Consider the following 15604-nt stretch of genomic DNA (forward strand, 5'->3'; position numbering starts at 1 on the left):
TGACAGTTCCTTGCTTCCAGCACATCTCAGCTCTGCTAGGCCTGCACATTCCCCTCTGTGCTGTTGCCATTTCCTTCTGCCCGAGCCTTCTAACATGAGCACCACCAGCGGAACGAACAACAGAGGCCAGGAAGGTCTCTTACTTACATTAAAAAACAGGTTATCTCGGTCAACTACGTTGGCAGAAACCAGGCGTGCGTTTTCTGGGGAGGGAAAAAAAGCATGCGCACTCGCCAACCGGAAGGCCACAGCCCAAGCCCTACTTTCAGGGCTGCCTATCTTAGCATCGAACACACCATAAGGAAAACTGGGAGAAACTTTGCCTTACTATCCCCTACACAGGTGAATAAAACCCCACGCCAGTGAGCCAGTGAGATGCAGGTAATGGCCAAGTGCTGAGTGGGGGAAGATACACCTCGGGAGAGGTGACAGGGAAATGCTGGAGAAGGCACTGGTGAATCCCCATTTGGTAATGGACTTGCCACAGGGAGGACCTAAGTACACAGTTCTGCTTCCCCACCAGACCCGGGCAAGCTCAGACATTTCCAGGGACACAGGGGTCTGGCCCAGAGTACTATATACATCCTGTTTTATCATCCCACCTAGTCTTGGGATACTATTCAAAGGGCAATTAAGATTTATAATGCAAACGGTCTCAAAATGTTATCTCTGGGAAGTCAGGTCCAAATTACATCAGACCAGGCTTTTAGGCTTCCCATGAGCACATTTTCTCTTTCAAGAGAGTACATTTCAACACTCAAGAACTTCTCCTCTTACCGACCATTTTCAAGGCCAGCTCTGGAGGCCATCTCCTAAGCAATATCTGATATATAAAATGAACAAGGAACTTGGCGAACTCCAAACCTCACAGAAAGAATTTAAGGAGGCGACTCTGAGCTCCTTTAACAGATTTCAAGAAGTTCATTATTTTTAACCTCCCTTCTAGTAAATATTACTGGAACTTCTCTTAATACTAGATAACACATAGTACCTTGTGAAACAAAAATGTCCAAAACTAAGTTCTTGGATACGCAAAGCCTATAAAGCACACCCAGCAAGACTTAGAATCCCTTCTCGCAAAGAATATACACATTTATGTTATTGACACATACAGTATACTTAAAACTTATTTTCAACTGTCCACTTCTCCCCACGTTAGCAGCCCCAAGCCAGAGAAAGAGGTGAGTGGCAGATGGTCCAGCCCTGCGTCTCGGATGTCTGAGTTCTCTCCGGACTTGAGACAACATCCGTGCCCTGGACAAACACGCCTGGCCAGCAGCCCCAGCCCGAGGGACCAGGGGAGAAGGAAGGAGAAAGCGCACCAGAAACTCACATTTCAGTGATGTTCTCAGGGTCCGCGCTATTAGGATCCAATCTCGGAAACGCCACGATGCCCGGAGAAGGGTCGCTGCACCAGATCCGAGAGGCGGTGCACTTGCAGGACGTGGGACAGGCGAGAGCGGCCCTCCAGAAGCCCACGACCAGCCAGCAGAAGCCCCAGAGCCGCGCCATGGCGGGTCCATGCCACCTCGTCCAGGACGACATCCCTAGCCGCCAGTGCCAGCCCGAGTCAGACTGAGTACGTGTCCCCGAGCTGCACTGGCCGGCTTCCCCTGCCCCTGCTCCACTGCCTACGCCGCGCTCACCGCTCCCTGGCCCCGGTGCTTGTAGCAGGCGCGCAGAACCGACAGTGTCCGGGGCTGAGCGTGTCCTGGCGGGCGGCACAGTTCACAGTGGCCGGGGCATCTCCGGACGCCTCACAGGGGGCGCTACCGCCGCTCGGAGCTCCGCCGCGGCCGCCGCTGCATGGCCTGGCGCGCCGAGCACCGGCCGGCGGCGCTGCCGGCACTCCCCGGGACGCAGGCTTCTTGCTAGACGCGCACTGGGATCCGGGACGCACCTCGGGGCTGAGGACAAACAGACACTCGTAAGACGGAGGGCAGGACCCCTTACGGCGCGCTCGCAGCACCCCCACCCCGACCCCAGCCAGAGGGCTGTGGATGAATAGATGCCCAGCTCCAGCCCCAGAAATAAACTTGCCCCTCGATGGCACTGACGCCGCCTGGGCCACCGATGTGCCTCCCCCTCTCTCCAAGCCTGAGGTCGAGGGAGGGGAGATAGGGCAAGGGTTCCCGAGACAGGATTCCATGGCACAGGCCGGGTGAAGGACCCTTTAATTGGGGACGCGGAGACTGCCGGCCGCGATGGCTCCGCGACGGGGCCCCCAATGATGCTGCAGAATCCGCCACGGCCGCCGGGCGCAGGGGGCGCGGGCAGGTGGCGCGGCGCGTCCCACCTGGGGAGCCTCCGCGGCAGCCCCGGGGGGACAGCGAGGGCCGTGACGCCGGAGGGCACTGTCCGCGCTGCTCACCCGGGCTCCGGCGCCTACCGCCCGCCGGCGGCGCCTGGGTGCAGGCTCCTCCTGCCGCCGGGCACTGAGCGCGGAGAGCGCGAGCGAAGGAGCGAACGAGGCTCCTGCTCCAACCCAATTCCGGGAGCCGCCGCCGCCGCCGCCGCCGCCGCCGCCTCTGCTACTGCTGGCGAAGTGACGTGAGGGCTGACGCAGAGCAGGGGCAGAAACTCCAGAAAATTAGTCTGAAATCCAAAAACACACACGCTCATACACACACAAACCCATAACACCCTCCAGACAAAAGCAACAGGGAGGGGAGGGGAATCTGGGGGCGAGCGAGGAGGAGGGAAGCATCGGTGCCACTGGCCAGGAGCAGACAGCAGCAGCATGTGGGAGTTCATACACGCGCACACACGCACACATCCTGGCCGGGTAGACGCGCGCGCCTGTGTGTGTGTGTGTGTGTGTGTGTGTGTGTGTGTGTGTGTGCATTGAGATAAGGTACCTCGGAGATGGACCGTTCCACCGCTCGAAGCCTCTCTTCCCTAATTCACACCGCGGTCTCTTCTACAATCGCAGTAGAGGCTGTCTCCTTTTTTGAAATGGAAACCGGGTTCGGTTCAGCTCTGAAAAATGCGCTGATTCTTATTATAGGAATCCACCCTCCCTTCTCCCTCCCCGCTGCGTTCTCCTTTCCCATCCTGCCTAAAAGGGAGGGCGAGCTAGCCTAAAAATAAATAAATATTGTAAACACCAAAACGTGTTCAGCATTGGTAACCAAGGATAGCCGCCCCCATTCCGGACCATCTATTTGGGGATCCGTGGTTTTGGAGGGTCTTCCTGTTGGTGCTTTTGCAGAGGGTGGGGAGTCTCCAAAGGCAACTCTAGCTCTCTAAGTGGGTCTTTTTCCCGCTGTGTTCCGGCATCACACGCCCGGGAAATAGAGACATGTGAGGCGAAGGGAGCGCGCCTGACGCGTATTGGGTTCCCTAAATGCGCGGCAGCAACCCTGGCCTGTCCGATGTGTGGCGCCGCGTCATTTTCTCTCATCCTTCAGCCTGGCAGTATGCAGCCGTTCCCAGATCGTCGCTTCACTCCCCGCGATGCCCACCCCCCGCGGGGCACCCCGAGCCCTCGCTCCCCTGCCGTACCTTGCGCGTTTTCGTGTGTGCGCGGGTGTGCGCGAACGCGTGCCCTGCGCCCGGGCTGCCCAGAGCACGACAGGCATCCAGCTACCGGCAACCCCGGCGCGGGCAGAGCCTCGGGGTCTCACTAGGGACAAACGAGGCGATCCGGGAGGGTCGGGTGACAAACCGTAACTGCTCTGCGGCTGCAGTTAAATGATGGCTGCGGGGCATTCGCAAGCCTTGTCTGTGAATCCGTCTTCCCATTTGCGGCTCCGAGAGTCTATTTTTCCGCAGTCATTTAAAAGGGAACTGGGAAAATGCACCGCAGTGCCTGACACTTCCGAAGGCTCTGGTGCCCCCGCGCGGGGAGAGAGCGCCCCGCACGTTCGGGAGCACAACCCACTCCTGCGGGCGCGGCGGGCACTGCGCTGGGGGCGCGCTCTGGCGCCAGATGCGCAACCAGCGGCGCCCCACGCGTGCGCGCCCCTGCCCGGCCGGCGCGCCGCTCGCCCGGCCTAGCCGAGCTCCTGCTCGGAGGGGAAAAAGGCTGGTAGCGATCAGCTCCAGAAAGGACGACCGGATGGGATCTTGTTCAGAAAATAAGAACGGTCGTGGACCTGCAGGCAGAGGCTGGGGGGTGAGAAGGATCCAGAAACCCGAACGTCAAGGTGAATGCTTACATCTTGGTGATGACTTAAATCTTAAAAGGGAATGGAAAACATCTAGTGGGGCTTCTGTACAAACCCAGGGCGCTGAGTGTAACCGCGGGAGTCCTCCTGCGGCTCCCCCAAAATCTCGCTGCAGGGCTGGAAGACAGGGCCGGCAGGTCTACCTCTCTCCATCATCATTCAGCTGTGACATGCATCCTGTGGTGAATCGCCAGGCTGAAGTTCATTTCTCAGCTCGCCCCCCAGCCCCCCACCCTTGCGGGGTGAGGACGTGCCAAGGAAGGAGAGCCAAAGGCAAAACTGTCTTGATCCAGGACACACGTTAACACTCTCCCGCCTCTCTTGCCAGTGCCCTTAATGGAGCTGGCCCTGCGGAACACCTTGGGGAGGCTGTGTATCTAATTGTCCGAGACTCTCTCACACCCCCACCCTCATCCCATTTTTCTCAGAAATGGCCCATTTGCGCCCTAGTGGCGGCAAAGTGTAATGCAGCAGCCAAAGGACAGGCGGTTTGAGTGGTTTGCAGACCAGCTTCTAATTACGTTGGAATATTTTTAGAATTTGCATTCTAATATATATACTATTCGATTTAGATTCTAAATATACCCCACTGACTATCTTCCACTTGAAATTAGAACCGCCTGCTCCACTTCTAATCACACTTCTGCTCTGTTTCTTCCATAGTACTTACCATTTTTTAACAGATCTTTTACCTATTTGCTACATTTATTATTTATCGTAATTCTCCCAGTGGGATGTAAACTACATGAAGGCATGGGTTTTTATTTTGGTCATTGATATATCTGAATGACATAGTGGGTATTAAAATATGTGTGTGTGCCTGTCAAAATGGCTAAAATTATCAGTTCAGGCAACAACAGATGTTGGCAAGGACCCTGGAAAGGGAAACACTTTTACACTGCTGGTGGGAATGAAAACTGGTGCAATCACTCTGGAAAACAGTATGGAGGTTTCTAAAAAAGTTAAAAATAGAACTACCCTATGACCCAGTAATTGCACTACTGCCTATTTATCCAAAGGATACAGGAGTGCTGATTTGTAGGAGCACATGCTTCCCAATATTTATAGCAGCATTATTGACAATAGCAAAACTATAGAAAGAGCCAAATGGCCATAGACCAATGAACAGATAAAGATGTGTGTGTATATATATATGTGTGTGTGTATATACACACACACATATATATGTATATATATGTATACACATACACACACACACACACATACAATGGAGTATTACTTGGCAATCAAAAAGAATGAGATCTTGCCAGTGGCAAGGATGTCAATGGAAACAGAGTGTATTATGCTAAACAAAATAAGTCAGTCAGAGAAAGACAAATATCATATGACTTCACTCATATGTAAAATTTAAGATACACAACAGATGAACATAAGGGAAGGGAAGCAAAAGTAATATAAAAACAGAGAGGAGGACAAACCATAAGAGACTCTTAAATACAGATAACAAACACGGTTGCTGGTGAGATGTTGGGTAGGGGTGAAGGACCAAGGGGTGAGGGGCACGAAGGAGGACACTTGTTGGCATGAGCACTGGGTGTTATATACAAATGATGGCTCACTAAATTCTATTCCTGAAAGCATTATGACACTATATGTTAACTAACTTGGATTTCAGTTAAAAAATTTTTTAATGTTAAAAAATAAATTGACAAAGTAAAATGAATAAATAAGAAAATTAATAAATAAATAAAATAAAATAAAAGGATGGTCCACAAACCAACTCCATCAACATGATCCAATAGGTTGTTAAAAGTGGAGAATTTCGGAACCCACTCCAGAATCCCAGGTTTAGAATATGTATTTTAACAGGATCAAGTTGATAGTATCCATCCAGTTGATCTCTATGATCCTTCCAATTTCTGAAATGTTATAAATTTTCAATATTTAACTGTAACATTCTTTATCATTCAATAATCAAGTGAGTGATTACAGTTTTGGAAGCTAACTAAAAAAAAAATAAAAATGTGTGTGTGTGTGTGTGTGTGTGTGTGTGTGTGTTTAATGAATAAATGAAAGAAGCTAAAGTTGGGGTTCCTCAAATAGGCCCTTTATACTCTCCCTTTCTTAACCTGTAACCTTGCAAGTCAGTCTGAATGACCCCTCCTGGAGGATTTCCCTCCCATGATCAGAATCTCTGAATTGTCCCTGTGTTATTCCCAGTCTCACTGCTTCCAGCAGTCTGACTTTCTACCTCTTCTGTTAGCCAGAAATGTTCCAGCACTGGACCAGGGAGGGTCCCTCTCATCCATGCTGGTAATTCAACATTATCATGCACAGTATCTGGAATGCACTGGCCAATCAATAAGTATCTCTCAACTGACAGAATTATGGGTCTATCTCAATTTTAAGATCTACCATCTCTTTCTCAGACATTATTTCAGGGATTCTCAGACTATGACTTTGTCAGAGATAAATAGTTTTACCGATGGACAATCACTTTGGAAACCAAGAACAGTTTATTAAAAAGTGAAGCGTATATCTCCCAGGTGATCTAGCCATTTCACTTCGATGTATTTGCAAGAGAGAAATCAAAGCCTGTGTCCATACAAAGACTCCTATGTGAGTGTTTATAGCAGGCAAAAAACTGGGAACAATCCAAGTATTTATCAGCAGGAGCCTGGGTGAACACGTTGCGGCATACCTACACCATGAAAGGCTCCTCAGCAATGAAAAAAAAATATATAGATACTTTCAGCCATATGGATGATTCTCAAAATAATTATGCTGAGTGAAAGAAGCCAGACAAAAAGGAAAGCATACCGTATGATCCCATTTTTATAAAACTATAGAAAATGTAAACTATCATGACAGAAAGGAAATCAGTAACTGATGGTAAGAGGAACAAAAAGAGCAGGGAAGAGACACGGAAAGCAGTGACTCGGGGACAAGGAAGATTTGAAGATGATGGATGTATTCATTATGTTGATTATAGTGATGTCTTCCATATTATCAAGTTGCATGTTTAAATATGTCCAACTTTTTATATGTTATTCGATAAAGCTATTTTGAAAAGCAAGAAATGGGGACACCTAGGTAACTCAGGTTAGCACCTCATAGGTTCATAAGTTTGAAACCCACGTAGAGCACTGCACCGGAAGCATGGAGCCTGCTGGGGATTCTCTCTCCCTCTTTCTCTGCCCCTCCCCCATTTTCTCACTCTGTCTCCAAAGAAATAAATTTTAAAAACTTTTTTAAAAAGCAAGAAACAAATACTGCCCTAGATCCTACTATCATCAGCTTCTTGTTGCCATTGGAATGCTGTTAGAACTTCCCATTTTAGGAAGCTATTATAATGTTTGAAGGGTTTTGTTTTTTTTTAAATAAAATCAGAATCTGAAATGGTCTAATATTAGAAGGACCTACTATGTAATACCTTTTATATGCTGGAAAAAGACTGGAGAAACCATTATTTGAAAGATGGGAGAGGTTGTAGCTTGTACCTAGAAATAACTTGAATGTTCATCAATAGGAGAACAATTCAATAAATTATATTTCCATTCTTTATAGATTATCTACCTAATGAAAATGAGTTAAACTCTATAACTTAATCTTGAGGCATGTCCATAGTATATTAAGTGAATAATGCAGTTGCAGGGCAATATGTAGGCTGAGCCTACAGAGAAAGCCAATGTTTGTGAATGCATACGGAGGAACAAAGTAACGCATCAGTAACCTAGAGGGATTGGGGAGGTTGTTTGGAAGAAGAGCACAGACCAGAAAACTTGTGAAATGGTTCTCTGGCACTAACAACCTTCTTACCCACAACTTGCCTTTTTTTATCGCCTCTTCCTCTTTTTATTGAGTCTTTCCCACTCTGATCCAGAGCTATTCTGCTTCGAGAGTCCCTCCTTTTGGTGGAAACCAATTGAATGTAAATGTTTACAATCTAAATAATGTTCACCACTGGATGTTTTGCCTTCCCATGGGTATCTGTATGTTAGAGAACAATGGAGAAAAGACATAATCCCAAAGGAATTGCATGCTATCTGCAAATGGGGGAGTATTTGGGGATTGAGGACCCTCAGCACAGGCCACAGTGGAATCAGAGGTGTCTACTCATGCTTAGCCCCACACATGCTCCCTCTCACTTTCCTCTTTTGTTGTTCAGAAAGTTCCCAGGTGTCTTCCATCCCACAGGCTCCATGTCTGAGTTAGGGTCTCACCTGTCTGCCCAAAGAGTCTGAGAGCCACATGCTGCCTCATCACTCGGAGCCCTCACCTTATCCTTCAATTTTAGGAAGGCATGTTGTGTCTTCCCTTTGTCCCAACCTTCCACTTTTCACTCTTAGTCATACCGTTAGCGCACACTAAGTCTGCCCAGACTTATGGGGCTTTTACGAACAGCTAAAAAGAAGAGAGCATGTGGGGGAAACTCTACAGAGCTTCAGGAAATTGTAGTCACATATACTTCTGAAATCTAAGTTTTAATTATTGATCTAACTAAGTCACACAGTAAACTCCAGATTGTTTTCCCAGTCTATGTAAAAAGTCTTATATCAATTGTCATACAAGAGAGTTCCTTTATTCCTCAATAAAAAGTTATGGTATGTCTTTCCTATGCCACCTAGCCCAGATTTATTGAGGTAGGCGAATGTGCCCAGTTCCAACTCATTCGACAATTACAACTCATTGACAGATCAGTGTTTATGGCCACATCACCCTTAGAGTTAAGCTACAAGCATTCAATCATATCAGACTTCTACAGTTTATTAACTAAGTGTTTTACAAATAGTGTAGCCACTCAGTATGTGGCTAAGGACCAATATCCTTTTAGACTTATGTTGTCCAACATGGTAGTTGACCGCCTGTGTACTTGAAATATGGCCAGTCTAAAATGAAATGTGCTCCAAGTAAAATCCACACTTTCTTAATAAGAAAAATGCAAAATATCTCATTAATAATTTTATATTTATTTTGTGTTGAAATGATAATATTTTGGATTTACTAGAATTTATTATTTATTTGGATCTAGTATATCAGTAAAATTAATTTTGTCTGTTTCTTTTTACTCTTTTTAATGTAGAGTACTTTTTCTTTTGCTTTTAAAAATTATCAACTAAAAAAAAATGGTATCAATTCAACAATCATCTTTCCTAAAAGCCCCAATGTTGTTATTTTTGACTCAGTGATCTAGATCATCAGGTATCCTAGAGGCTTCTGCAGAATCCTTTAAAACCCTGAATCTGCCATCCAACATTTCAGCTGTTTCTCCAAATATTTCTCACCTGCAGGTCTAATATATGTGCTTTTCATGCATTCCTTTAAGTCACTGATAAAAAATATTAACGTGACAGGTTGAGACACTTGACTAGAGACATCATCTAGGCTGACATTCATTCCTTAACTAACTAATTCATTTTTACATTGAAGATGACTGTTTAGCCACCTAAGAATCCATCAAAATGAATTCCATAATGATGTCTTCCTTGACCTTTGACCTGAGCCACTTGAGCATCATGAACCCAATTACATGAAGACCAAGGTGATATTGCCTATTTGTGGTTTTCATTTGGGGGTTCTGGGGTAGGGGAAACTGTTTTGGTTTGGTTTGGCTTGGTTTGGTTTGGTTTTTTGCCATCACCCTGAAACTCATATCTCCTGCCAACCTCGTATCTATTTTCATTCTAACCTGACGTCAACCTAGTCCTCATACTATGGCTTTTTGACCTACAACTCCATTCCTTCCCGTGGTCTCTTTTGCTCTTTATAGACTTTTTTCCAATATTTTTTTCCAAGTGAATTTGTCTCGACTGGCCTTTCAACACTTGGTGCACCAGTTTGTCTTGGATAAGAGTTCCTCTTGTACAGTTTGGGCTTGTGAAGCCTAGCCACAATCCACTTGGCTAATTTTTCACTCACTCCCCTTTTCCCTAATGGAGAAAAATTGGGCAAGATGGCTCAGAAAGAGGAAGAGTAGTCTAGGCTAGTGAGAGGTGGTCTGAGAAACCAAATGAACAGTAATTTAGGTGCATTTGGAATCCATCTTTCTTCCTTTTGGGGCAATCAAGACATTTTCTATTCTCTTCCTCCATATGCTGTTATTACCAACAGTTGTTCTTTGGTCACATAAGCAAGCCCAATAATGACTTTTATCATCTTTGCAACCATTTAAGTATGCTATGACATCTCTTACATGGTCTCATGGACTAAGAATCCGAATTTTTGTTAACCACATTACTTATGCTATTTCCACTGTAAAGATCCCTTTTCTTACCATAGAGGGCAGAGATTAAGAGTAAATAATACTGTGTTGTCTCTATGATCTGCTAATGTCTCTCCATCTGCCCCAGCTCTGGACTTCTCTCTTCATTCTTCTTCTTGCTCTAAGCCTGGTTCAAATAACCCTTTCTGTGTGTGTGGCCCTATTTTTTTTTACAACTTTAATGAATTCTGAATGTTAGTACTTCTGACATTGTTCTCATGGAATTGTGCTTCTCTGTCATATCCAAAATGTGGCTATATAACCCACCTTCCATCTTGTTCCACACTGAAATCCTCAGCCTAGTTACACAGTCTCATTTATACATCTTGGGGATCATTCATGCCTGTGTGGTCAGAATTTCATATTTTAGAACTTACCTTCTCTCTCAAATCAATATTCTCTTTTACAGCTGGCCAGTCAAGGGACTTTATCAATTTTTCCTCAAAAAAAAAAAAAAAAAAAAGCAAAACAACCCAATAAAACCAAAATCTGGGTCCTAGAGTCTAAGATACATTAGACTTCTCAGCGTCTCACATTTATCCAGTATAGCCTCCAGTACTGCAGCCAAGTCAGGCATGTGGGTTTCCATGGCCCTGTCATGAGTGTCCTTCCTCCACACCCACCAAGTCCTAGGGACCCACTTATAAAATATCCAAGCAGCATTTCCTTGGAGCCAGGAAAATGGTATCAACAGTGACTGAAGTGGAAGTATCCCAACAGAAAAAAAAAAAAAAGGATCAAGGGAGCAGAGCTAGGTCAAACCAGAGTTGCCTGACACCTCTTTCCAATTAGAGATACCCTTTCTGTTGCTCAAACTTTGTCCTGTGCTGTTTTTTTTTAATGTTTATTTATTTTTTGAGAGAGAGAGAGAGACTGAGTGCTAGTGGGGGAGGGGCAGAGAACCAGGGAGACACAGAACCCAAAGCAGTCTCCAGGCTCCAAGGAGTCAGCACAAAGCCTGATGCAGGGCTTGAACCCATGAACTGCGAGATCATGACCTGAGCCAAAGTCAGACACTTAACCAACTGAGCCACCCAGGAGCCTCCTGTGCTCTATTTTATTAAGGGAAGTGGCCCATTCCTGTGGCCATGTCTTCTTTTCCAAAGTTATGATTTCAACTGAAAGAGATGGGCATCACCTATGTTTAGGAACCTACATCTGTACATTATTTCATTAATGTAATAGGTAAGGTAAAAATTAAGGTGCTTCAATAAAGAGACCCCCTCACCAAATACAGTAGCTCAAACAAGTAGGAAACTTATTCCTGTCTCGTGTTCCAGTTCAGAGCCAATGCATGTTCCAGGAATGCATGACCCTGCTCTGTGGGGTTATCCACAGATCCAGACTCCTTCTATCTTGTTCCTCTGTCATTTCCCCAGGGTTTCCTCACCTACATGGTGAAAGCTGACTCGCTAGCCCTCAGGAAGGAATGAAGACAGGAAATGGAGGGAAAATAATTTCCTTCTAAGGAAATTATGTGAAAATTGTATGTACCACTTCTACTCACTTTTCTCTGGTAAAAACTTAGTGGCCATGCTTTTACTGCAGAGGAGATTGGGAAATAGAGTTATTTAATAGGATGTGACCAAATGTTCTGAGAAATTTGAAGTGAGGGGTCCTATTACCCAACCAAAGAAAAGGAGAATGGACACTCAGGGCCAATTAATGCATTTTTCATAGTTTCCTAAATAGAACCTCAGTAAAATATAGTCTAGAACTTTCCCAATCTTCATGTTGAAACAGAATTTAATGGAAAATTAGAACTCCAGGTAATACCCTGACATCTTCTCTTTCTGTGTAAGGGGAAAAGCACAGGGTCTTTCTGCCACCTTGGTCACTCTAGCCAACTCTGAAATCAGTCTTTTATACAAGACTTTATTAATAAACATATGCATTAATACTGTGCATGGTAAGCTTTCCTGCCTTAATTTTCATCTCTAAGGATAGCTTTAAATTTTGATCAGTATTCTAAAAAAAATCTATGGGGAATATAACTACTTTGTGTTTGTTCTTTCCAGTACTTTGACTAAAGATATTTTTTTGCCTTAATTGAAGAAGAAGACCACTACAAAGGAGGAGGAGGAGGAGGAGGAGGAGGAGGAGGAGGAGGAGGAGATAGGGGAAGGGGAAACCAAAAAGGGAAAGGGAAAGCAAAGGAAGGGAAGGGAAAGGGAGGGGAGGGAAGGGAAGGAGAGGAAAAGGGAGGGAGGGGAGGGGAGGAAAAGGGAGGGAAGGGGAGGAGAGGAGAGGAGGAAAGGAAAGGAAAGGAAAGGAAAGGAAAGGAAAGGAAAGGAAAGGAAAGGAAAGGAAAAGAGAAAAAGAGAATAAACAGACATAGCAAATACTCTATCATGTCACAGGAACATCCTGCAAATCATTAAGCTTGGCTTTCCATCACAGCTATGCCACTCTGTAGCTTGTGTGGTACTTTTAGGGAACAACTTACTTGTCCTAAGCCTCCTCAGATTTGCCCATCTGTAAAATAAGAATGGCAGTTTGAAAACACGGTAGCAGATCCTTTGACATTACTCCCATTGAAAAGTGGACTCTGTGTCCCCTCCCTTTGAATCTAAGTGAGCTTGTGACTTCCTTGACCAGTATAAAGCAGCAAAGGTGTCACTATGTGACTTCTGAGTCTAGGTCATTAAAAATAAAAGAGAGAGAGAGATGTAAATTTTCTCTCATACCCTATAAGACTTGTTCTTGAAACCCTGAACCACTATGCAAGAAACGCAACTACCCTGAGACTACCATGCTGGAAAACATCTGAGGCCACAGTCCTGACTAAGCCTAGCCTTCTCTTCTAGACATCACTCATGGGAGGAAGCCTTCTGAGTCGTCCAGGCCAATTTATCCACCAGCCGAATCTCCCTGAGAGACTTCTATTGATGCTATCTGGGACTAAAGGATTAACCAGCCCTGCCTGAATTCCCAACCCACAGAATTGTGAGGCAGAGTAAGATGGCTGTTGTTTCAAGCCACTAAGGTTTAGGCACTTTTTCCTACACAGTAATAAGTAACCAAAGCCATGAGGAGTTGGTGAGGACTTGGATACCCTCAATGGTGTCCTTCAACACTGATATTTTAGGGCTTTATAAAAGAGAAACGAGGTATAGCTGCCTCATTGGCACCGGCCACAAAATCCTCTCCACATTTCTTATATTTCTCTGTGCAGATCCTTACCTGTATTTATAATTAATTAATTAATTAATTAACTCTCCATCAGTAAAGTAATTGCTCTCCAGAAAAAGGGTAACTTCTCCAATGGTATAATCAATGATACACTAGTATTGCTTGTGAAGGCAATATTTTATGTGGCCTTAGAACCTCTGAAGGCACTTAGCAACTGCCTTGCACCCTGCAGCCCCCACAGCCAGTGGAGAGCTACCTACCTAAGTGCTCCTACCCTGACTTCTAGGGAAGTTCTTGGGGGTAATAACCATCAGACCTCCAGTTCTCTTCAAGCCGACCAACAGACAACACTGGAAATACAAAGAGGAATAAGGCATATTCTGTCTTCTAAGAGCTTGGAGGCCTGTGGAAAGACACATGCAAAATGGGTCATGTCCATTTATGTGGTATAAAACTGGAGGTAGGTGTTAGGACCTTTAGGAGACAAAGAGAGATGCAAGTAAGGTTTCAGGGAGGCAATGACCCTTGAGATGAGTCTTAAAGAATGCACTTGATTTATCCAGAGCAGAGAACTAGGAGGGTACTACAACTAAATGCAAAGAGGCCAAAGAGCACATGGCATGTGGGTGGAAACACACGTGCTTGAGCGGTGGGCACACTCACACCTTTCCTCTACTCTCACAAGAAAATTGGCACCAAATGTGTACACTGGCCTCTTGGTCCCTAACTAGACTTTAAGAGGACGTGATGACTGCTTTCTCACCACTTTCTTCTGCTCTGATCAGAATCTGCCTTGTGGCCACTCCACCCTCAGCAATGCAGCGGCCTATCTAAAGTGTATTTGGTGATTCCTGCCAAGACCTGCAACCGACAGGCTCTGAAGCATTTCCAAGTATTTTCATGTGTGCATGTGTGAGTCTCCTTCTGTGCTTCCTCCTTCTCTCTACTGAGGGAGAGACCCTATCCCTTGGCTTTATATGACCTTCGAACTATTCTATCCCAAGTTTTACAGAAAAAAAAAAGTCTGCGGAACAAAATCCACCTCTTCCTGAGATTCTGTGGTCCTTCATTTATGTAGATTCTGTTTCTTAAAGGACCCTCCATGGTCGGTTGACTGACCTTATGCCTTATTATATAAATAGCCCTTTTCTGTCCAGAAGCCTTAGAGATTCTGCAAGGCCCTTTGCAAACACAGAAACTGCAGTTTTTTGCCTTCCCCCTATTTAAAAGTTTTAATAAACCTTTTCTACCACTGGAGGACATCTTCTGCATGGATGATAAAATTTCTTGTGGATTAAGAGAGAAGATCCTGGAGGTGGGAGAAGCCTTCCTGCCTTCCCATTTCCTCTTATCCTCACAAGTGAGCCAAGTAAGAGCGAAGACTCTGTCTCCAATGGATAATTCAACTTCTGAGGGTAGATAATGCTAATTCTGGGTTTTCTTACCTCCTGAATATTTCTAATGCTCTTCAAAGAGTGTGATCAGATACTCAAAGCACAACCCAAAACATCAATTCTTTTCAACATTAACTTGAAAAAAATTTCCAAGTGGCACTGTTGGATTGAGAGAGGACCCCCCTGAGAGCCATCCCCAGTGGTTCTAGAACCCCTAAGACGTGATCAGCCACTGTCTTTGGTTCTATTTCTCAGAGTCCTTTGAACTCTTATTTCTCTGAGTAACTGAATAAATAATATTCACAGAGGGATCACAAGATTGTTTATGGAGCAAAAGCACAGTGTGGTTTCAGGTTCTCCCCTAGCCTTTCTGTGCCTGCAGCTCAGCATTTAACAAATGAGGATAACACTATCACATGACCTCTACCTCAAAAAGCTCTTGGATGAGAAATTAGATATCATCGTTGACTGTGAAATTTTAAGTCTGCAGCTTCCTTCATGTGAAGAATGTCATCTTCAGAAGCAGCATTGCTTTTCTTAATTTCATTTTGTAAGTGAAGAAAATCATATGCTGGATGATGAGTAAGGGTCCACAGTGTCAAGGTAACCCACACGCTCCAGGATGGACTAAACAACAATCAGCTGAGAAGCCCCCTCTCTGCCTATTGAAAGGACGGTCTTGCAGC

The 15604-nt window shown here is 45.3% G+C and overlaps 1 protein-coding gene across 7 annotated transcripts in view; it reads right to left on the reverse strand.

Moving 5' to 3' along the window:
- Positions 1 to 3767, reverse strand: part of NTRK2 (neurotrophic receptor tyrosine kinase 2) — a 337321-nt gene extending 333554 nt beyond the window's left edge. For 5 of the 7 annotated variants that reach the window (XM_029919708.1, XM_029919710.1, XM_029919711.1 and 2 more), the window contains exons 1-4: positions 3505 to 3767; positions 2859 to 2979; positions 2372 to 2595; positions 1334 to 1907 (exon numbers count right to left, since the gene is read on the reverse strand). In XM_029919708.1, the coding sequence (XP_029775568.1) occupies positions 1334 to 1545 (212 nt within the window). In that variant the 5' untranslated portion in view covers positions 1546 to 1907; positions 2372 to 2595; positions 2859 to 2979; positions 3505 to 3767. The remainder of the gene's footprint in view (positions 1 to 1333; positions 1908 to 2371; positions 2596 to 2858; positions 2980 to 3504) is intronic. The other 2 variants (XM_029919707.1, XM_029919706.1) reach the window with 2 other exon arrangements.
- Between the last annotated feature and the right edge of the window lie 11837 nt (positions 3768 to 15604).

The sequence above is a fragment of the Suricata suricatta genome, chromosome 13 (assembly GCF_006229205.1).
Source record: "Suricata suricatta isolate VVHF042 chromosome 13, meerkat_22Aug2017_6uvM2_HiC, whole genome shotgun sequence".
Taxonomy (NCBI): domain Eukaryota; kingdom Metazoa; phylum Chordata; class Mammalia; order Carnivora; family Herpestidae; genus Suricata; species Suricata suricatta.